At 41.3% G+C, this 23,744-nt stretch overlaps 1 protein-coding gene across 3 annotated transcripts in view; it reads left to right on the top strand.

Moving 5' to 3' along the window:
• Positions 1 to 3,905: 3,905 nt before the first annotated feature.
• The window catches only part of JMJD1C (jumonji domain containing 1C), a 157,859-nt gene continuing 138,020 nt past the window's right edge, over positions 3,906 to 23,744 (top strand). For 2 of the 3 annotated variants that reach the window (XM_074544571.1, XM_074544578.1), the window contains exon 1: positions 3,907 to 4,261. In XM_074544571.1, coding sequence (XP_074400672.1) covers positions 4,121 to 4,261 — 141 coding nt within the window. In that variant the 5' untranslated portion in view covers positions 3,907 to 4,120. Of the gene's footprint in view, positions 4,262 to 23,744 lie in introns of all 3 variants that reach the window. The other variant, XM_074544572.1, reaches the window with a different exon arrangement.

Below are 23,744 nucleotides of genomic sequence, written 5' to 3' on the forward strand. Positions count from 1 at the left end.
TACAACTGCGAAAGCCAAGAGACAGGAAAATATTAGGAGTGGTCAGTTGACAGACCCAGATGGAGAGTGACTGTAGACAGCTGGAGATGCAAGAGATCACCACACAGGATGTTCGTGGTAGAGCTGGGGAGGTAATGCCACAAACCACAGCTTTTACTCTCTTACACTTTTGTGCCTCCAGGTGTTCAATGCAGCCTTTGCATCTACATTAAATAGCTGTCTTTAAAGAATCCCACCTTCTCACTGATTCTGTGTCCCATTCAGTGTTCAAGGAATTCCTCACAACTCAAATAATTGTGCTTTCAAGGAGGATGTGTTAAGAAAAGCCCATGGACTCTGTAGAAGATGAGACACTTGGAAATCAAAAGTTGGCTTTGTATCAGAAATAACCGATGTTTGATGAATTTGTTTTCTCTTGGCTATGAATTTTAAAGTTACGAAACTCTTAAACTAGCCTGTTAAATGTAGATTCTTAATTTTCTGCTGCTGAACACTGGAAAATATTAAATGTGGCTTTCCAAATTTCCAAGGAATTATGAATTCAGAAGAAACTGGTGGTCCTAAGGAAAGGTAAGATAGATCTAGAAGTATATAGCACATATTTTAGAAAGAATTAGTTCAGTATTAATTCTGCTTAAGAGTTGTGACACTGACAAGTCATTTCGTCTTTTTCTCTCAATTTTTCTTCCTACAAAATGGAAATAATAATTTCTAAAAATGGCATTTATCTGTATGGAGAAGGTGCAATTACTACTAGTACAGTCTGTGCTTCATTTCAATCAAGAAGTTAGAAAAAGCTCTCAGTAAATATCTTGATTTTGCACCTAACCAATGTGTGTACTTTCAGGAAGAAAGAGGTGAGTTTGTCCGCAGTCAATTTCCCAAGAGAAGCTCTCCTTCCCTGGGGCTCAGCCTAGAGCTCTTCTGCTTTATTCTTTGGTGGACTTCTCCAGCCTGAAGGTGTCATCTCTGTTTTGTTGTTGCCTATGGGCATCTGGCTCTGGGTATTGCTCCTGGCTCCAGGAGGATGATTCCTCTGGTATTTTCAGAGTAATCTACAAGAAGAGGCTTCCTTATGCCACTTTTTTCAGAAGATATACCAATTCATAACATCCCTATTCCTTTAAATCCTATGAATTTTGATGCTTTTACTTTTCAGTTCAAATATCCCTTAATATTTATCAAACAAATAAGGGAGGTGTTGCTTTGAACGGGGAGTTAATGTATTGGTTTGATGCTTGCAAAGGCTTCTGAAAAAGGAAGAAATCCTACTGGAGTGTGATAGGGCACAGACTGTTTAAAAAGTTCGTGTCTAAGCTATTTTCAGGCCTTGGCCCACAGCACCATGACTTTGTTTTGTTGGAGACAGAGGTTCTGAGTTGATTTATAGTTGATTTACTCATATCCTGAGCATGTAGCGCTCTCCCAATTTCTTCACAGAGAAACAAGGAGAGAAGGAAGCAGCAAAGAAGAAATGGGTAAGTGAAGAGAGAGCAAGAAAATAAGTTGCTGGAGGTGGAAAATGTCCAGCAACCTGTGCGTCTTTTATGCTGATCCACCTGAACATAGGAATTTTGACTTCCCTAAAGCACCTATGTGTTAAAAAAGCTGCTCCAAGATGAATAAATGAAAGAAGAGCTGAGGTGTGGGTTGCTGGGGAGTGGAGCTGCCCTGCTGAATGTCAAGGCTTTCCCTGGTCCATCTCAGTGGTGTTGTGGGGAGCAGGGTAAAGCCCTGCCCATCTCACCTGGCATCTGGGAACTGAGAGCTAGCCATGGGAATTGCCACCTAAATGTCAATGGTACTTGATCTTACTGCTATTTTCAGGTGATTAACAACTATAAAATGGTTCTGCATTGAACAATAGCCTTCTGTGTATTCTAATCTATAATAAAACATAATTCTAGTGTCGGTGCCTTGAAATGAATTTTTGGAACAAATGAAAAAAATTTGATTCCTAACAGTTTGTTATTCTGTCATAAATTCACAAGTTCAGTCTATTAGAATCATGTAAAGTGGCATTTTGGGGTATTTTTTATGTTTTATTGCACTTTAATGTCATTTAATTGTAAAGTTCAATATCTCAAATTACTCTTTGATTAAACAAGAGGGAATGAATACAGAACTTTGATATGATTAATATTTATTTAATCAGTTTTGTAACTTCTCCTTATTCCCTTTATGGATAACTGCCCAGTACTTACATTATTTTTATTCTTTCTGCAAGACTGCAGTACACTTTTGTTGGTTGTAGCATTACCTTGGAACATGAATAAAGATTTCATTTAGCTCAAATCCACTATGGTTGTTCTTCTGCAGTTTCTAAAGAGCACAGCTCCATCCATTTCAGCCTGGGATGCCAGGCATCTATAGGTTCCATTACAAATGTTATGTCTTATAAATTTTTCTAATCCTGTGAACAAACTTGTCATGGTGAATGATGAATTGATTTATTTTTTTGTTTGTTTTCTGTTAATTAACTTCTCTTGTACCAGAAGTTATTTGTTCCACTAAAATATATAGGAATGTGAGAAGCTGGCAATCTTGATTTATGGCTTTCACCTCATAATCTATTTTTCAAAAATGCACTATTCAAATTTGCTTTTAGTGCTAGATGAGAGATCATTAACCTGCTCTCTTGAGGGCAAGCAAACCAGTAAAGGCAGGCAGAAGTTCAGGAAAGCTACACCTCCAGATAACGTGAAGGAAAAACTCTTTCAATGCAAACATGGCATTACCACAGCATGGCTACAGCAGCCATGGAAAGAACAACAAACCCAGAGCCACTGCTCCAGAACCAGAAGGTGGCTGCTCAGCTGCTCTCAGCTCCGGTGAGCCTCTGAGCTGACTTCTTGGATATGCACTGTTTGCTGGCATTCAGCAGAACTCAACAGTGCCTTCTGGAGCTGAAATGTTGTGTCCCTGAAAGCCTCTGAGGGATTAAACAGATTAAATGACATTGCATTCCCGGGGAGTTCTGTAGTCTGCAGTGGGGGAAGGTGGATGGACTCCCCAACAAACTGACTTCAGGGGAGAAGGTGCTGCAGGTGGCAGAGCTGCTCCTGCCTCTCCCAAACCCTGCAGGGCTGGGACAGCAGCGATCTGGTGCCTGGCTCTTGGGGTACCCTCACCAGCCTGGGCTCCCACAGAATCACGGAATGGGTCAGGCTCGAAGCGACCACAGGAGAGCACTGGTCCAACCTCCCTGCTTAGCAGGGCTGTCCTAGACAACATGGCACAGGGTTGTGTCCAGGCAGGTCTAGAGTATCTCCAGCGAGGCAGACTGCACCTTCTGTGGACAATCTCATTAGCACAGTGAAGAAGTTCTTTCTCTTCTTCTGGTGGAACTTGCAGTGCATCACAGCAACACCTTGCCTGTCGCTTCGTGTCCTATCGCCTGGTGCCACCGAGGAGAGCCTGGTTCCATCTTGCCGGTACCCCGCCTTCGCACATTTATGCACATTAACGAGGTCTCGGAGTGGTGCGCCTTGAGCAGGGTGTGGGCGAGCCCGCGGAGGACGGACAGCGTTTCTTCCACCGAGGGAAGAACCCCGGAGAGGCCGTGCCCGAGCTGCCGCCGTGGCACCGAAGGCAGGGAGCGGGTACCCCGCCAGTGTCACATCACCGCGGGGCTGCTCTCGGGGGGCGCCGCTGCGGCAGGTGAGGGCCGTGCTGCCCCGGCTGGGGCTGGGCAGGGGGCGACGGGACGAGCCCCCGCGGGGTCCCGGTGCCACCGCAGCGGCCGCGGACTCTTTGCCGCGGGGCGGCCGCTAGCCCCGCGCTGCCTGGCGGAGGGAGACGTCGCGCGGCGTCGGTCTCCATGGCAGTGGGGCTGCGTGGGCGGAGTGGTCGGGGCCGCAGCGCGGCGGGCGGGCGCGCGCGGGAGCGAGGGAGGGAGGGAGGGAGGAGGTGAGGGAGGGCGCGCGCACCCCCGGCCCGCCCCCGCCCCTCGCTCGCTGTTTGTGTCGGGCTGTGGCGGCGGCGGCGCGGCCGAGGGGCTCCGACCCTCCCGCCGCTGCGAGCCCGAGAGCCCCGCGCCCGTCCCCGCCCCACGCCCGCCATGCGCGGCCCCTAGAGCAGCGGGCTCGGCGGCTGGTGCGGTGCCTGCGCGGCGGCGGCCATGGCGGTGGAGACGCGGCCGGAGCTGGTGGGGAAGCGGTTCCTGTGCCTGGGCGGCGAGGAACCGCCGGAGAGCGGGCGCTGGCGGGCTGGGGTCATCCGCGCCGTGTCCCAGCGGGACTCGCACAGCCCCGACCTGGCGGTAAGAGCCGCGGCTCGGGCCGGCCCGGGGGCTGCGGCGGGGGGTGGCGGGCCCGGCGTGACACGGCCCCGCGCCCGGCCGGGCACAGTGACGTGGAGCCGGGGGTCACGGCTGGCGCCAGGTGCGGATCCTCGCGGCGTGCGCGGCCGCTCCGTGCCCCGGCCCGCGGCGCGACGGGGCCGGTGTCCGGCCTGGCCAGCGGGGCACAATCGGGCTGCCCCCGGAGCAGCGGGGGAGAATGCGGCTGATCCAGGGGAATGCAGGAACTGCCGCCGCGTAGCACTGTCCGACTGGGTCCGGCGCGCTGGTGAACGCTGTTATTAAAAGAATGTCATTGTTTCCCTTCCTTTCATGCCCGCTGTCAGTGTTTTCCTAAGGGGTGTAGGAATGTGCGTGTAGGTTAGCGAGGGAGCCAGGATATGTGTGTGCTCTGTTGTGCTCAGACACACTCTCGCTGTGGGGGGGAAACACGGCCAGGATTTCCTTGGGTTGGTGTTCTGAATGCATAATCTGGAAAATGGAGTTTTATTGTGCTCCCCGGACTTCGGCGTTATATTGTTCGTGAATTCCGCAGTCACAGGAGTGCTGTGTTACCTCTGTGCTTGTCTCCTGCCATGTTTTTATGCCATTTAGTGCTTCTGGAAACACATTTAAAAATATCACGACTATGTAAATGGGCATTACGTAGGCTGAAAAAAGGAATCACCGGACTGCGCTGGGCAATCCATATTGCTGCTGGCAAGGGGGAGGCGTTCTCAGCCCGGCACTGATCGGGGTGGAATGTTGCCTTTTTTACAAACTCATCAGGCAAACAATTGCCTGGTATTAGAGACTATCGATTGCTTAGTTCCAAGTGTGAACCACAGAATTAAGAACTCTGGTTTTTGTTCGTTTCAGACTTTAGGCTTTGTTTCAAAAACAGAAAATGGACTTGAGATGCTACTTTTTTGCTATATTCTGGGTTAGTTTTCTTGGTTGTTTGTTTGCTTTTGTTTGGTTTTTTTTCTTTTTTTCTTTTTGGCATGCTGTTCTGGATTTCTTCCCATTCTCCAGCTATAATTCACGGAGCCCTTGAATTCAATCTCATAATTCAAGTTCATGCCCTTCTTTATGAAATGGTTTGTGTTTTCAGCCTTTGGCTATATGTGAGAATCGTCTAGAACACTTTATTTTTAGAACCTGTTTTGGATGTTATTCTTGCAGGGCAGTCTCTAGAATCTATATACAGTTATGGAAACACTGAGTAAGGTTTAAGGAGGTATTTACTAACATTTACAAGTCGGAGCCATAATTTGTAAACTCTAGGGGCAGAGCTGACATAAAGAGAGAAAGGCATTTCAGGGGCTGTGTCTGTTTTGTTAAATGCATGCTGCCGATTGTAAAAACTTATTCCTCTTCTTGACTCTGGTGTCTGTTTTTCTCTTCAGATGCTCTTTCTGTACAATTCTTGGTAATTTAAGGAAGAACTGTCACGTTTCAGCTGGTTTTTGAGGCGGGATGACTAAGGGTATGCTTATTGTTGTTGTGAAGCACCATTTGCATAGCTCCGAAGTACCTGAGCAGCAGGATGGATGCTCCAGCATTTCAGCCTGGGTGCAGTGCAGTGCTAACGTGGCCATATTCCTTCTGGTGTTCAGGAGAGCTGCACAGCACTGCATTATGCTATGTACATACACTCCCAGTCACCTACGAGTGCTGGAAGCTCTGTGAGGTCTTGAAAATAATTTCTAGGTCTGAAGAGGTGCAGTAGTACTTAACTGCAGGAACATCATTGCCCTCTCTAAAGTGCAGCATTTGGGGTTTGCGTTATGTGTTCTCTGGCCCCAAAGCACAAAGAAGTGGATAGAGGAAAAAATGATAAGGTTTCTTTAAGCAACAGGTAGTTTCTGCACGTTGGACTGTCTTTCTGCATTTATAATGAATATTAGCTTCTTGTGAGTCGATATTTGCTAAGTGATGATCCTCCTGCCCTGCCCCCAGCAGAGGACGAGGATGTTTTTCTGTTAGCTCTGTCCTATGTGTGCTATCCCAGCTGGAGTAACCACTGCCCTTATCCTTCCATGGCTTTTGTTTGGAGGTGGCCATCTCTGTGAGTAGCTGCAGACCCTTCTGCTCCCTGTCACTCGAGTGGAGCAGTAATTCTTGTTGACAGTTTCATTGCTGCCCACAGGGTGCGGTATAAAAATGTTCAAATTGACTTTTTATCAATTTCGTGCTTTCCTGGTCCCACCAGAGTGGGGTGGATGAATGAGAAATGCAGAAGCTGCCCTGAACCACAGGACAGGAGGAGGGAGCAGTGGGCATTTCAATGTGAATTGCAACTGGCTGGAACTGAGTTACTTCCTAATCCTGGCTTTGGAGGAAAGTGCTATTTGCATTGACTTTGTGCCTGAGTAAGTGTGAACCCCCCCAATCAATTTCAACCAGTTTAAGAACAGGGAGATGTTTAAGACTGCCTTCCCCTAGTCTGTGAAAGTTGATATCTGAGAACCCTCTCCCCAAAAAACCATAAAAGCAAGGAGGTCATGGCATTTGGTGTTGTCCAGGCAATCTCCAGCTGGCCAGCCAGCGTGTTCCCAGCCTGAGAGCAGCTGCAGCATATGCTGTCTGTCTGTCTGTCTGTCTGACACCATTCAGACGTAGGTGATGGAATGAGAAGGTGGGTTTAAGGGCATGACAAAGAGCTGAGCGTTAATGGAAGTGTGAGAGCAAGCCTCAGTGTGTGCCTGTGGGAATATATGGACAAATGGGGAGTTTTATGGGGTGCAGGAGCTCAAGGAGACGTGGGCAAGTTTAGAGGCAACCGAGGTAATTAATGTTAAGTGGCCACAGGGCTTATAGGAGCAAATCCAGAGAAACCTGAGCTTCATTAGTTCTGCTGTAAACAGAACTACTCATTAAATCAGGAACTCCAGACCTGAAGGCCTGACTAGCTGCTCTCCACCTTTGAGCAGGGAAATCAAGAGGCCAGTTTTTCATATGCTGCTAAATTTGTTTCATGATTGTATTTTTATAGATAAATTAATTATTATTTTCATAGTTATTGTCCTGGTAGGAAAAAGCAGGAAAGAACTCAATTTTCTAGTATTTTCCTCTTGCTAGGTCTCCCCTACTCCATTAGTGTACGAAAAAAAGTAAAAAGTATATTAAATAACTCTTTCCTTATACTTTTCATGAGTGTAATATAGCTGATATGAAAGATCTCGTTTATAATGTATTTCTTTACAAAGAAAGAGAACACTATCAAAGTATATTTTCTCCCACTGCTTTCTAAAAAATTTTGCCTTCCTCAGCTTTCTTATTAATTCACCACTAGTGGGGAATATGGTGAGAACAGCTGGCACTGGTTGTGGGTGCTGTTGGTCTCCTGGAATATGAATGCTCTTGCCATTACATGAGACCCTCCATGCCAGGATTTGGAAGCTGTACCTCTTTCTTAGTCATCCTGTAATATTTACAGATGTTGTAAACACCTGCCATGCAGGTATAATGTGTGCAATGTAGAAAATCCAATCCAGTTTTCTTGCTGGTTTTCATGGTCTGAGCTTTGTAAGTTAGACTTCTTGATCTTTCTTTCTTGGTCATTGTTGTTGCATGCAAAACATTTGTTTAAAAATCAAAGCAAGGACAGAAGTTTGATATATGTGTTTGTGTGTATCTGTGTGTGTGTTTCATAGCCATTTTTCAGCCTCACACCGAGTGTTGTTAGAGGAAGCTGGGAGCTGTGTTTTTCCTTCCTTCTAACTGCCTGGAAAAGCTTGTGTGCTGCTCTGATTACAGCGATAACTCTGGGCAAGGCAAGAAATGGCCAGGAGGAAGGAGGTGGAGTCAGTGCCATACGATCTCCCTGGTCTTTGCTGTCCCATAAGAATTGCTTTCTGGGCCATAGGTTGCAAAACTTTGATGTGGTGATGAAAGAGAAAATGGAAGTAAACTTTTAAACATACAGTGTGCAACTCTTAATAAAGGAATATCTCATTAATTTTAAAATCCTGAAATCTCAGTAATTTTTAAGTTCTTGTTTATTGATGCATGAATTTTCTGCCATGATACACATGGTTTGGAAGACAGCATAAAAATTCAGTTGGGAGTCTTTAATGAATTATGATAGGCAGACTAACATCTAATGATTGTGCATAGGGAAATATATTGTGGCAATAAATCACCATATCAGATACTCTTCATAAAAGCCTAAATATTAATGATAGTTTGAAGCAGCTGTGTGATTTTTACAGTAAAGTCAGTAAGATATAATGCTGTAAACAATACACTTTTGGTGAGTTGTAGTTTTTTGGTATCTCATATTTGGTGATTTATAAACAGGCAATTGTTAAAAATTCAGTAAGTCTGGTAAAGCCACTTGAAGATGATATCAGCAGATTGTATATGTGTTTTAACTGAATTTGTCTCCATTTAAAAGTAAAGTGGAAGTTCACAAAATGTAATGAAAATTTACCACTACTGTGTTACACTTAATATGAAAATAATTTTAAATAATTTTGGATAATTGGAAGGTAAAATATATTTTAGAGAAGTGCTCCATACCCTGACTAGTTTCTTACTAAATGATGAAGTTAAGGTGCCTTCGCTGTTTGTGGAGCTGCTCTTACCTAGTCTTTTTACAAACTGTAATTGTCTTCATCTTCCTGCTTCTGCATTCCCCAAGTTTATGAATGGGATCTGTCTTTGTCATAGAGGCACAGAATTGCACTTCTGTAGGTTACACTCGATTCCTGCCATATATTGATTTTTAGTGCAGTGTGCTGCATGTTGTCCTCTCTCCTCCTTTTGCTAAGAGAGTATTATAAGGAGAAAGTGCTTGTGTTAAATTTTTTAAACACATTTGAGCTGGTCTGTTGAAAATGAAATTTCTTTTTTCATTCCTTACTATTGGAGTATGTGCTCTGCAGCGTTGACTTGCTAGCCTTGGCATAAACTGGAAGACACAGAAAAATCTTCAGTAAAATTATTGTAGAAAGTAAACAAATAAATATGTTTTAAACTCGTTGTGCACAGCTTGTTAGTGGTTAATGGAATTTAAAAATTCTGCGTTTCTGCACTAGCATCTGGGTTAAAGATGAAGAGCAAATTGTTGGTGAGGATCCTGTCACGTTATTTCCTTCAGCTATTGGAGATGACACTAAAGACATGCCAGAGTTTATCACATCTCTGCTGCCTCTGAATGAAGGAATGTTGTTGTAGGATGTGTTTTGAATCTGGTTTGAAAGGAGTAGGAGAAGCTCAAAATTTGACAGAGATTTAGGCCTTTTTCAGTTGTTTCTGCTGTTCTGTATCAGTGCTGATGCCAACAAGAGTCTTGTAAGTTTGTGTGTCATCTGGGCAGGCTTTTCTTGGCTAAGCTGTAAAGAAAACTTCCTATTTCCTTTTGTGTTTCTAGTAAGGTTGAGCTTGTCATCCTGTGTCTGTGAATGTGGCCTCATCTGTATTCCAGAGACAGCTCAGGAAGGAGTATCTCTTTCATAGTAATTTGACAAAAAGATCAAACAGAGGAGTAGTCCTATGGAATTGACTGCAAGGATTCAGTGCTTTATACTCTGCCCTTCCCTCTTCACTTCTCTTACTGAAAGAGACCCGAGTATGATGTAGATCAATAAGTAAATGTACCTGCACTGAAGGATTTTGAGTAAAATTTCTTTGAATGTCAGGATTGCAAAGAGAGTTTAGGTGTCCTGAGCTGGGGATGAACCATTTAATTTGTTGCCTAGTTGCAAAGTAAGCATCAGTGAACAAAGTATGGAAAAATAAAGGTTTTATCCTGTAGTTAAATCTTTCAGGAGGCTCTTAGGAAGAGATATTAAATATTTTCTTAATTAAAAAAATTGCTTTTGCCTTTTATGTGTTTTATGTAAAAATGCTATATTATTCCACATTTGCGTTACCTCAGGTTTTTCTTCTTCTGGAACTTTGTGTGAATCTTCAGAGCTACCTGAAAGCATGGCCTAGCCATCATAAGGAGTTGTAAAAAATGAGCAACTATTTTATAAGAAACCATTTTTCTTGTACACCTTCCAGGATCTCTGAACCTGCTTGAGAAGGTTCAGAATATCAGCAGAACTGATCTTTAGTAATAGAGATTGTATTTTAAAAGTGGTCCTTGTGAAATTAGGCCAAAAATCAGTTCAGCCTTCTTCTACTCCTACTATCAGTGAACTGTAGAGATTCTTAGTTCCATCAGGGATCTTCAGAATCTTTACTGGGATTAGGCTTGCCTTTCCCATTTGGTTGGACTTGCTAAACTGCTGCTGCTTTTGCTGAAAAGAAACAAGTAAGTGCAGATCATCTGAGAAGTTCAGCTGAAGTTGGCAGGGAGCCTTTCTCTCCAAAGGGACCCCTCAGTGACTGCTGTGCCTGCCCACTGCTGTGCTCTGGGCTTTGACATCCTGTGTTGCTTCAGGGAGGGTTTCCCTCCTCACCCTGCTAGTAGGACTGAGACCTCTGCTTGTAACCAGCCTGTTCTTGGAAACTGGTGGAGAATTCTAAGCTAAACTAATGCTGGATTGCTTCATTGCATTGATTCCTCCAGAAAGTTACTATTGTTAGTGATGTTGTACCTATGTACCGCTGATTTTCAATGTTGTAAGACAGAATGAGAGCAGGGGATCCAGAGGAGCCTCAAGGATTTTGCTGTGTTTTGCTCTCTAGTAATTTTCTTTAAAATATTATTATTTTACTTCAAGCAGCTGTTGCTATGTTTCAGAATTAAGTGGAATGAAGCAACTTGATTTGCTCCTGAGGAAGTTACTTTCATGTACACACAGCAACTGGCTTTGAGCTAATTCATGTGCTCTGTTCAGAGCTTCATGGGCACAGAAGATGCAGGATGAGCATTAAAAGCATCTAGCTTGATCCTCCTGTGGCAATGTTTTGAGAAGTTTAGAAGACTGTGGTTCCACAGACATTTCTCTTGGTGGCACTGCTGGCTTAATTTTTTTTTTAACCCTGAACAGTTTCCTGATCCTTCACCGGATGGCACTTGAAGCAGTTGCAGTGAGGCTGGAGGAGGTGGTGTGGGATCAGTCTGGGGACAGGAGCAGCTTAAGGTGGAATTGTGTCCAGGAGAAACGTCTCTGGACCATGGCCTGAATGAAGTTGAAAACTGACTTAAATATTTTGAGGGTTGTGTGCAGTAACTAGTAGATGTGTTCAGTTGTATTACTGGTACTTATTCACATAGTAGGAGTAATTTCTTCCTTCAGCTGAATAAATAAATAAATGTTCACAATAGTGCATGACATGATCATTTGATGTCTGCTGATGCAAGACTTACTTACAAAATCAAGTTTTGGAAGAATAGATGTGAAACTAAATGCTCTGAGGGAAACCTAAGCATCTAGATCTGTGTTAAAATGCATAAACCTCTGATGACTCAGTAAAGTGTTGCCTATAATATTTCTGCATCAAGGAAGATCTTTTTGAGTATTCTGAACAGCACCACAGCTGATGCAGATGTTGAAAGGATTGCAGCAAGGCTTCACTGCAGGTAGCTCAAGTAGACACTGCTGACTTACTATTTGGGTTGGCTCACCGTGGTTTTAGTTTTTGGCTAAGGGACCAGAGCTCTTCAATCAAATGATGGTTTAAAATCTGAATTTTGATTACTCTGTGAAAAAGAGAGCACTTGCTGAGTCATTGCCAGGTGGTCCAAGTCATATCTGTTCAGTCCTGCATGTCTGGTGAGGAGGGACTGGAAAAGCTGTATTTTGGAGGAGTGTTGGCAAGGACAGTTCATTTTGAAACATTCCTCCAGCTGGTTTCCTTATTTTTTTGTTTTTCTTGGCTTCTCTTCTTTCCTGAAACGTGGAATGTAAATTTACTACCTTTCAAAAACAAACAAAGCAACCCAAAAGCCAAGCAGACAAAGAAACTCGTTGGGGTAATAATAGAAAATACGTGATCTAAACTGTTCAGTCAGTATAGAAAATCTTGGAGAAGGAAAACCAGGAAATGGTATTGAAGTCTTGGGCTGGAGTTTCTCATTAATCTGTACCTTTTCTTGTACCCTAAATTGAAGACTTCGATTTTTCAGCCTTGGTCTTCATCAAAGACAGGAAAAAGAGCATCCAATCAAGACATGGTGCAAGCAGCTTTTAGAGGGCAGGTTAATGAGTTTTAGGCTGTAGACTCTTGATGAGATTTAAAGAGTTAGGAACTAACAGTGGTCTAGTTGCCAACATTTTAGTCAAAAGTACAAAAGCTGTTATAATTGAAGACTGAATGGAATGAGGTGCTGTGGCCTTCAGAGCTGTTGTGATGCTTTGTTGTCACACCTCTACAATTCTGGCACATGGCTGCACTTCCTCAGTGTTGTGTTAGAGGGATTTGGAGCTCAGGGATTCATCCAGCTGAGGACTTTGAGGTTTGTAGCCCTTCCTGGGTTCTCATAAATGAATTAGTGGGAAATCTTTTTGAATCTCTCTGAACTTGTCAAAAGCCTGTGACAAAGAAGGGTCAGGCTTTACCTGTGCATCACAGTCAGGATTCCCTTCTGTTGTTTCAGATATGCTTTGGTCCCTGCATGGTAAGGTCATGAATGTTTCATAATTGTTGCATGGCACTCGGGATTTTATTAGCTCTGCTCTGTGACTTCATATTTGTCTCCTGGAGCTTATAAATGTGGCAATTTTCCTTCACTGTTTCTTAACCCAAGAGAAAAGGAGGTATCTGTTCTGTCAGTCCCTACCAACCCTGTCCAAATAAATGTCTCTTTGAACTAGATTATTTCAAGGAGTGTAGTTTGTTTGCTTATCTTAAATGGCTCTCCACCAAGATGTGTATCTTCACGTGATTCCCTTCTGCAGGTTGTTCTGAACAGATTTAATTTAATATTGTAGAGTTACATTTTTTTTTTCAGGAAATGAGGTAACATTATAAATTAGTATTACATTTAAAAAAATTATAATTTATTTCCTCACTGGTGTATATAATTGATTTTTCTTTTTAGGTTTGGTATCAAAATTGTCTAATGCAGATGCATAAATGTTTAGTATACCCAGATGTTGGTCAGACCTTGGTGGTAATCTATTTAATAGCAGTTAAGCAGTAAGATAAAAAACAATGTGGAGATGCTAATGAAATATTTCTGGCTTGCTAACTGTTAATTCAGGTGTGCTGTCCTAAATACACCTGAACCTCCTATATATTGTCATATTTTAAAATTTGTATGTAGGTCAGAATGTGATACGTGAATATTTTTAGATAATGTCATGATCACTTCTCAATTAAATAGGTAGCTTTTCTGTGTAACTGTGTACTTACCTCCTTCTGTGTGATCTTTTAGAAGAGATAATACATTTTGACTCATTTAAAGAAAGTTCAATTTGTTTTTATAAATAGAACATGTTTCAAGTGCTTTGTTACTTTGTAGTATTTTTTCCTCTAAAAGTATGTAGTCTAAATTAATCCATTTCTTTTGTTACTGATTGCTTTTACAAGATTTCAATTTAGTGAGTCAGGCCTAGGACTATAGAAAATGAAAAAGCTTGTTTAATAAATTATTCATTGACGAACTTTATGATTCCATCAGATGGTTTCTTTTAAAACTGAATGTAGTACTTTAGTAAATGATTGTAAAAGTTTTTGTATTTGGAATTAAAAGATTTGGCTTTCTGTTGATGCTTAGAAAATGGCTTGCTGATACTGCTTACTTTATTAGCTTTTTTTTTTTGAGTTCTCTAATATTGCCTTTTCAGGTCAAGTGAGATGTGTGTGTATACACCTTGGCATATTTTTCCCTGTCAAAATTTTTTGACAGTAAGTTTTCAGATATCTGATTTAAAACTTTTTTTTACTATTTTAACTTGTAAATGCATTTGAGCATGGCTCACGTTTCACTAACATGGCAGAACTGATTGCTGCTCAGTGGCTTAGTTTCAAATGTGATACACAGGATACAAGTGTTAAATTTGCCCATATATCACTTTTCTGCTAGAATAATGGTAGAATTTAATAGTGCTCTTCAGTTGGTTCCTCTGAAATGGAGGAAGTTTGTATCTCCAGAGGGTTCTTAGGTTTGTTGGCTGAAGTGAAAGGACTGCATTCAATACCCTCTTAGGTTCTTTCCTAAGATGTGTTTTGTATTATGGTAACTACCCATTTCCAGGTATCTGGAACCTGTGTTCCAGGAATGTTTACTGGGGCATTTGAAAGAGTTTAAGGCTTCAGTTGGCATAACCAATTAGTTCTATGTCTATGTTTTTCCTTCCTTTTTTACAGAAGTCTGGTTTTGGTCTTGGTCTGCACTTTAGGAAATATGTCTTCAGTTAAGAAGAGGACAATATACGGACATGCAGAATGATCTCAGGAATCTTAGGATTGAGTCAGCTAGTGTTTGGAGGCAGGAAAGAATGGAAAAGAACTTTTATTTTTGCTTAATTTTTTTTCCTCTTTTTTCCCTGAAAACTTTTTTATCAGTTCTTGAGCTCTTTAATCAGGACTTGCTATGGAAAGACCAGGCAGGCACATACCAGTAGGCACACAGTTTGTGGTGATTGGGAGTGGGGCTGGGGCTGAACCTCATCCCCAGTGGGCCACAGCTGTGAGAAGCAGGGGAGCAGCATTGAGGATAATGAGCCTTGGTGCAAGGACCAATCACCAAAGGGAGCAGAGGGCACACAGGTGCAATGCATGAACATGAGGGCATAAAAGGTTGGGCTGAAGGACAAGATGAGCAGAGACCTGAAGCCTTCTGGCCTGGTGAGGTGTTACTGTGTATGGGTTGAAGCTTTCTGAAATTGTTTGATGATATTTTGTGTTTTGTGGCCATCTCAACTGTGACATGTGCTGTGACAGATACACAAGCTAGAAGGTATGGATCAGTCAACAGAGGAGGCAAGGAAAGAAGAGAGGACTCTGGTTTAAATGCAGAAACCCACACATAATTTGATGTAAGTTGACAAAAAGAAGGCTCCTTCTGTCTGCACAAAAGGCAGTGTCCCTTCCTGGGAGGCTTCTGGCTGCTCTGGGTCCATTCTCTAGCACAAAGAAATATTAAGTAATTTGTAAACAAGGAAAGTCTAAATGTTGAAGTTCAGTACCTGAATTGATAGCTTTACTCAAACCTAGTGGTTTTTTAAGCTCAGGAAAAAAGGAAATCTCAAAAAGCATTGGTTACTTAAGGTCAGAGCAGAGACATGAAGCTGGTATTGCTGTGTAATTAATTACAGCTTGGGCCATGTGCAATTCTTGTTCCTAAAGCTGTCAGTTTGGTATTTCTTATGTCAGTTGTAGAACTGAGGGGGTTTGTGTGGCTGTTCTTAATTGCTTTGTTTACTTCTCTTTCCAGGACTTAGCTGTGCCTGCTTGTTATTTGTCAGCTCTTGGCTGCAGAGGAGACTCACTTGTGACAGAGCAGGCATGTGCTGCTCTTCTGGGACTGCCTGTGTGGGACGGAGAGCCTGAGCTCAAACCTCACTTAGAATTGCAGGCTTTCTGGGATAGAGAACTATAGGCTGGTGGTCTGAGTACCGTGGACAATGACACAGCAGCATAAGTCTGGGAGTTAGGAAAGTTTTTGGAAAGTTAGGTATTGGAAAATGCTTCCTTAAAACACATTGTGGTGGAGGGACATGGTGCCTCATATTGTGGTAGGTTTTGACTACATGTGGCACACAGAAAAGTGGTTTTGAGTGTGTCTGTGCTAATGCACACACATTTTCTCTGGATATGTGCTGCTTGATTGACTTCCCTTTCAGCTGACTTTTTTAATCTCAGATTTTACGTAAAGCTGCTGTTGAATTCTTTTAGTTATGAGAACTCAAGCAGACAGGTAGCCTTGAAGGGGATTAGTTTATCAGATGTCTGGTAAAGTGCAAACTCTTTCTGCAGCTTTATCCACCTTCAGGCTATTCAAGTGTGAATATCAATCTTAATGTCTGAACCAGTGAGGCTACAAAATTAACTTTTTTCTTTAGTGTGGAGAAATTGGTGTTTTTTTTTTCCTTTAGGCCTTAGAAGACAGTGATGTCTAACTTAAATATGTGTTTTGCTGAAAGCTACTTTTAATTAATACCAGGTGTTTTTTCACCACATCAGTATTCCATACCTTTCTTTATTGGGCCTGTCAGCTGGGCAGTGGCAACATGAGGTTTGGAGCTGCAGGCCTGCCTATTAGGCAAGCAGCCAGCTCACCATCAGCACATTGTGTGGATTTTCAAGTCATTTGTTTTGCAAACCTCATAAGAAATCCATTTGTGGCCAGAAACATCCAGATCCTCTGAAATTTGTCAGTAGCTGAAAGTTAATAAGGAAATCTTGACTGGGAAACATGCTTAAAAATTTTATATATGTGTGTGTATATATATACACACACCTAGAAACAGCAGTAGAAAGTAATAAATTTGTGTGGTCATGATATATTGCCTAGCAGTATTGGCATTTATGTTGATAAAAACTAGAGATATTTAATAAGAAAACTGGTATATCTGTTTTGCAACAGGAGTTGAAAATTGCTGCTGTAGTGTTTGTGCAATGGAGTGTGCAGGCCTTTCCTCTGCTGTGTGTGATTGGCTTTGTTGATAGAAAACTGGCAATGGAAAGAGTTATGCAGAGAAGAAGGTGTCTTAAAATAGCATATCAGACTGAGATCTTTCTGAATACATGAGTGAAAATTATTGACACTGCTTTTAATCTTCTCTCATCCTGTGCAAAGCACTCAATCCTGTTTAGCACCCAAGTCTGTTTAGCATCAAAGCACCAAGTCCTGTTTACCATTTTTTGTACCCTACCTACCCCAATCATGAGCTATATTTGAATTTCTCCTTAGACCATATCTCTTTATTGCATTTTTCTATGGTTAGAGTACTTCAGGCTTCTCATAATCATCTAGTCCAGTCCTCACAGTTGGAAGACTCCAAACCTCCTTTCCCTCAGGAAGTAAGATAAAGTTAGCTAACTAATAACTTTTATTTTTATTGTGAAGATCAAACCTACTGAAACTACTGATTTCTCATTTAAAAATAAAAGAAATAAATGCTGCTTCTGGTAATGGTAGATGGTTGCACAGGTCTGTTGGCTCTTTGCTTTTGTGGGCAGTAAATTGATTTTAGTGGTATATTTTTGCTGAAGGTGATCTGATGGGTTGGGGGTGGTTAGCTTCAAAAATGGACTTGTGAGTATGTGATTTTGTTTGTCTGAAGGTAAGGCTGAGATGTTCCAGGGTAAATAGACTGTGTATTGCATGATAAACTTTGGCCAGGTCTGTTTTGGAATTGCTGAGATGAGGGTTTTGGTATCCATGCAACTCTGTTTGCTTTGTAGGACACTCTTTGACCAACCTACCTACACTGCGGTAGGTGCTGTGCAAACTCAGGGCTAAAATTGTCCCTGCTACAGAGTTTCTGAAATCCAGAGTGACAAGGAGCTGAAATGAGCTTATAATGATGTATTGTTTGTGTCCTGCAGCCTAACCTTTGGGAAATCTTCTGACAGAGGAGAGTAGGAGACATTTTTGAGGTGTGTAGCAAAGTAGCTCTACTGGAGTTTCTCAGTTGTCTGTCAAACATGAAGGATAGCCAGGGCAAAACTCTGAGGTGGCAGGTTGAAATGGAATTTTCCTTTTTTTTTTTTTTTCAGCTTTCCTTTCCTTTTTTTTTTTTTTTTTTTAATGTAGCTAGTGACAGGTTCTAAGTGTGCATCAGAAGTGGGATTTGGCATTTTGTAGCTGAGTCTGAAGTCTTTGAAACCAAAATCCCAGTAAGTTGCATTAATAAAGGAAGGAGGCAGAATGATGTAGAAAAGACAGATACTGTCATTATACAATTACTGTATAACAGCATTGTGGGGTGCTGTGTGTGAGCAGAGCTCTGTGAAGTCCAAAGGAAAAAGTGATGTAATAACTGAATTGCAAACCTAGGGGAGGACTTAAAGATACACAAGAGTGAGTACCTTGAAGGAGATGATAGAAACAAAAAATATTGGGATGAACACTGCAAGTTCTGTCTGAAACACAATATGCTTGAGGTGCAAACTATGTATGTTAGTGTCGCTGAGGGAATTTTAATGGCTTTTGTGACCCTAACCATAGGATTGTGCTCAGCAGTCTGATTCACCTCCTTTTATAAGTATATTCTGAACTTATTTCCCCTCAGCACAGAGAATGTATTCTTCATTTCTATCCCACTTCTTTTGTTTCTGTGGTATCAACTCAGGAAATGACTTTTGAAATGGATTAAACTTGTGACTTTTGAATTCTCTGCATATAACTTGTGGTCTAAGAAACCAAGTGCTAAGTGGAATGAGGTATTTCTAATAAAAGTTTAAATGAATACTGATCTCAAAGTTTGAGTGCTACCTTTTCAATCCTAAAGGCTTTGAATGTTTTCCTGATTATTTATTAGGCCCACCATTATTGACATCCTGATGACAGAGGTTGGTGGCAACTTGAGTTGCCAGCAGACTTTTTCATTTATCACTTGTGATGCTAGTTGTGCTTTATGTTATAGATGTAGCAAAGACCACTTGGTTTTGACTTTATTGTAGAGGTTTTAATAATTGGGAGTGACAGAGGAGTTGAGTAATAGTCAAATTAACCTGGATTGCCCAAATATCAGTCTCAACTGTAACAGTTGAGATCCTTTTTCTGTGAGGAGCTGACTTGATTTGTCAAGATGTCAAATTGGTCACAAGCCAAGCTTATCACTTCTGTGGGTTGCATCAAGAAAAGCAGAAGAAGTGCTCCATATGTTCTGATCTGTATTCATTCAGTTTTGCCTAACAAAATTTTAAGTGTTAAGCAGGGTTTGTGACACCCCCTTGTTTTAACATTTCCAACCTGGAAAAGTGGTAAAACATGGTGAAATCTGGACTGTGCTGTTATTAAATGCCCTCAGGATTAAGTTCTTAATTCTTGTACAAGAGAACAACCTGTGGGAGTTGCTAGGGGAAGAAGCAGCATTGGTGTGCTTGCAGTTCTCTGAGACTTTATGCTTTTTGAGTTGGGAGGGAGTATTTATCCTAATTTGATAGATTTGGAACTACTATGAATATTTTATATTGACCAAGTTATTGGAACTCTTAACTGTGTGAACATATTGGTTTAGTTTAATGGGAAGGAGGAGGTGGAGGTGTCTAGGGAAAATAGGCAGGAACAGAAAGAATTTTGTGTCTTGGCAAAGAATTTGAGTGCTGTTGAGCCAGTGACTGTGTTATCCCTTGTGTTTTGGGTTTTTTTTTTTCCTTTGCTTTTTTTGGCTTCTTTGTTTTTAATTAAGCCTCCAGGACTGCTGTTGTAAAAGAAGATTTTTAAAAAAAATTTTTTGCCCACATTTTCAGCTCCCACTCACAAGTGTGGGTTGTAATAATTCAAGCATTCGGACTGAGATGTAGGAGTCCTGAAAATGGGTGTGCCTGAAAAAATCAACATAGCCTTAAGTATCACCACAAGATGTTAAAATAGACGTTCTTTAGACTCCTTTCTCAATCTTTCTGTCATTGTGCTTAAAGAAAAATGGGAAATCAGTTTGGTTACAGGTTCCAAAATAGGAAATCAGTTTGATTACAGGTTCCAAAAAGGATAATCTCAAGTATCAGTCAGTAAACAAGGTAGATCCAGTAGGTGATGAACAATACTTATGATAGGTGACAGGGCTTTGTCCAAGAGCACAGTCAGAGGAATTAAATGTATGAATAAGTTCTGTTGCAGCATCTGGGTCTCTGGAAGGAGATTTGCTGAATTATGAGTGACATCAAATCTTAGTTCTGTAACTAAACCAAATTTTTACTTCTCTTCAATTCTGTGCTCAGAGAATTGGTACAGTTTTTATGCCTTATGGTGGAAGAGGGTCTGCCTTTTTAAGGTAAAACCTTGGTGAACCTGCAGCTTTTGTATCCTGTACTTATGGTATGTGTATATATAGTAAGCTGTCAGTTAAAAGGGCTACTGAGAAGGGAGGTCATCCAGATTTAGCAAATGTGTTAAGAAAAAATAGGAGCTCTTGAAAGTTGGCCATTATTGTGTGACTGTATTAGAGTATAGCCAAACCAAAGGTAGAGAAACCATTATTAAATGTTTTGCTGTAGGTGGTTGGTAAAAAACTAGATATGCTTTTCATCATCTGAGTCTTTGAAATAAAAGCAGCAGGGTTGAGGGTATGGGAGGAGGGAGTGAAAGAACTGCTAAAATAAGTTGATTCTCCAGAAAAAAAGAGAAAAAGTTGGTTGTTTGGCATGAAGAGGGGAGTAAAATTACTGGGTTTATGGCATTTTACTGAGTTGATGGTTTTTGGTGTTCATTGAAGTTTGTCCCTAGGCTCATTTTTCCAAATAAATTTTGTAGGCTTCCCTGGTGGATAAGAGCAGAGAGGGCAGAGAATGTTATTTGCTGAATGATGTCTTGCTCTGGCAGCTGGGTATTTCTGTCCTTTGTAAATGTCTCTTTAATGAGCTCCACTATTACTGTGGCTTCTTAGCTTCCATTAGGCACATAGTGCACTGGATGAGGAATGTAACATTCTGCAAAGTGCAGGTGCAAGGATTTGGATGTCTGTGTTGCAGAATGTGTTTACTGTGGTGGCATTAGATGTGCTGGCAAGTCATTGTCTGGCACTAATGTAGCTGCTAAGCATTGGGCCAGAAGCCAGCTTAGTGTTTTGTGTGAAAGAGAACCCTCTAAAACAAAACTGTGAACTGATTCATGATCTTCTGTGCTAAATAATAATGTGTTTATTCACCATCAGTTCTTCTCACAGTTTAACCTGTTGTTGTGCATTGGTTGAGAATCCTGACAAGCCCTAGGTTGCACTAACTTGTGGGTTTGAATGCTCAGGTATTGCATTCTCTGATCACTCTGACCAACTTGTCTCATGTTTTCTCAGCTAGTCTTTGCCCACTTTTCTTCCAGAGTTGGTTTTTCTAATGTGACACTCCGGGCTAATAAATCTGCTGCCAGTTAAGTACCGAAAACTCTTGAGTTTACTTAGGCAAATGGATTGCTGCACTCCAGATGTGAGGCAGCTGCAGATCCTGTATAATTGGCAATTGCTGGTAAATCCTGTTCTGGTTTATTGATGAACCTAATCACAGAAAGGAAAATCTAGGTTTCTTATGTGAGAAATGGCTCTTTGTTTGTCAATTCAGTATATATACAGTAAAATTCTGAGCCATAGTGTTCAGGACTCTTGGCAATAAATGTAATCCATTTAGATAATCTAGTAATGACCATCTCTTGAATAATTGAGGCTATGAAGCTTTATTGAGGGTTGTCTAGCTGAGTTTTCAAAGCACATTTAATGCAAGCATATTTTCCAGAAAGGGCTTTTAGGCTTGATTTGAAGGTTCCGAGTAGTGAGTCCATTGTTCTTTGTTAGTGGTTAATCATTGCTGTTAAAATACTATTGAATTTCCTGTTGAGAAGCACAACAGGGGGAATTTCAAGCCCTGTGATTCCCCTCTCACTGCTTTGCCACCTGACACCAAAATTGTCAAAGGTTTTTGTGATTCTCATATTTAGTTCTTGAGCTGAAGCCCTAACAAATTGAAAAGTCCATGAGATCTTGGAATCCTCCAGTGCTTTCAGGAGGCAGGCTTTGAATTGAAAACAGCTGAATTTTCAAGTGAATAATGTGAATAATGTTTGTTTAAGTACAAAGCTTTTTGAAAGATACAAATCATCAATGATCATTGCTGGTATGCTTGGCCTGGTTTTCAGTCAGCTGAGAGCTAATGGCAGAGATCTGCAGGCTGTTAGAAAGAAACTCAGTTCCTCAGTTCATCTGGGCACTGTCTCCCCCAAACTGGAGCTCAAACCTTATGAAGATTGAATGTTCATGTTTGCTGTGACACTTCCTGTTGCCCAGTCTGCAGAATTAATTACTTGGGGATATAAATGTATTAGCATTCTGCTAATGAAAAGCTGTCTGGTGTAGCATTAGGTTTTTGTCATGCGAGAACGGCTCAAATCCTGGCAGCACAGACAGCATTATCACTGTCTTCTCAGCAGATGATTTGTTTGGGTTATGCAAATGTACTTTGCCTTCCCAACAGCAAAGGAGAAGAGAATCACATACCAAAGAAGTTTCTGTGAAACTTCAGTACCTATCTATGTAAAAAACTTGGGAGCTGCTGACTGTGCAGACATTTTAATGATGATAAGATATATTTATTCATTATTTTAGGCAGAGAATAAAAAGAAAAAAAGAAAGTAAAACAAGTCTCAAGGAGCCCTAGTTGTGACTTTGTCATAGTGGCCTATTACTACTTAGTGTTTTTCTGTGAAGTATTTCCAGGTAATATTTGCAAGTTAGTCAGATTTTTCTGTCTTTGCTAATAATTAGCTTATACGGGACTAAATGGATTTTCCTGCCTATTTTCAGCACTCTTCTGCATCCTCCATTTTTTTAGCATGCTTCTAAAAATGTGAGCCTCTGGGATAGATGCAGTACTTTAGCTTCCATCTCAGAAAATGTTGGGTAAAATGATTTTGTTGTTTTTGGTCTCTGATGTTCTTCAGGGTTTCTTTGAAGGAGTAGGTATTCACTGTCTGTCACTATGGCAAGGTGCTGTAAATCATTGATGTCTTCTGGTCTCCTTGGGTTCCTGATGGGTTCCAAACTCTGTGGGGATGTTATCAGCATGCTTAACTCCAAGGGTAAGGGAAAGAACAATACTATCCTAAGCATTTTGAGAAGTTGCCAGTTTTTCTTGTGGAAAAAGAAATGATAGTAAGCTGTGCTGGTTTCTCAGCCTGAGAAAGAAGGTTTTTTTTTGTGTGAGTTTTTGGTTTGTTTGGGGTTTTGTTTGTTTTTTATATATTTATTAACGTTTCCTTTTTTCCTAAGGTTTTTACTTTTATTCCAAGAGATAGTGAATTTCTACATTCAATCTGCAAAGAAATCAATATCAGAAAGAAGCAAGCTAACACTTGTTAGTATCTTTTTGATGTGGTTTTGACTGAAATTTATTATCTTTGTTGATCTGCTTCTGTTCTAGGAAGTGGACCACCCTCCTACTATCTGCAGTTTTTGTTGAAGAACTGACGTAGTTGGCTGTCCATCCTGACTTTTCTTTGTGTGGCTCTTATAATGAAGTCTCTACATGTGTTTTATTTCTATGTCTTCAACATATTTCTTGTATGGGTTACTTTGAAACCATATTGTAAATTTCTGAAAAATTTGTGAATTTAAGAACTTCACAAAAAAATCTCTTAACGATCATTTACCTTGTTATTTTCCCTCTTTACACAAACACCCATTTGTGTGGGCAGTTTTGTCCAATTTGAGAGGCTTGACACTGTGATCAAATGGACCCTTTTTCCAAAATACATTCCAAACTACAGGATCCACCTTGGCTGAGGAAGGAGAGCACATAACTGGTGAGGTCCAGCACCAGGGCTGGGCTCTTTGTCTCTTTCTTGCTTTATGGAGCCTGAGTGGGGTGACAGCAGGGGCACAGGACTGCACAGTTCCAGTGCTGTGAGCAAACTGGAATCGTGGAAGGACATGGTGAGGAAAAAAAGGGAATTTGAGCACTG

The sequence above is a fragment of the Zonotrichia albicollis genome, chromosome 7 (assembly GCF_047830755.1).
Source record: "Zonotrichia albicollis isolate bZonAlb1 chromosome 7, bZonAlb1.hap1, whole genome shotgun sequence".
NCBI classification, from domain to species: Eukaryota; Metazoa; Chordata; class Aves; order Passeriformes; family Passerellidae; genus Zonotrichia; species Zonotrichia albicollis.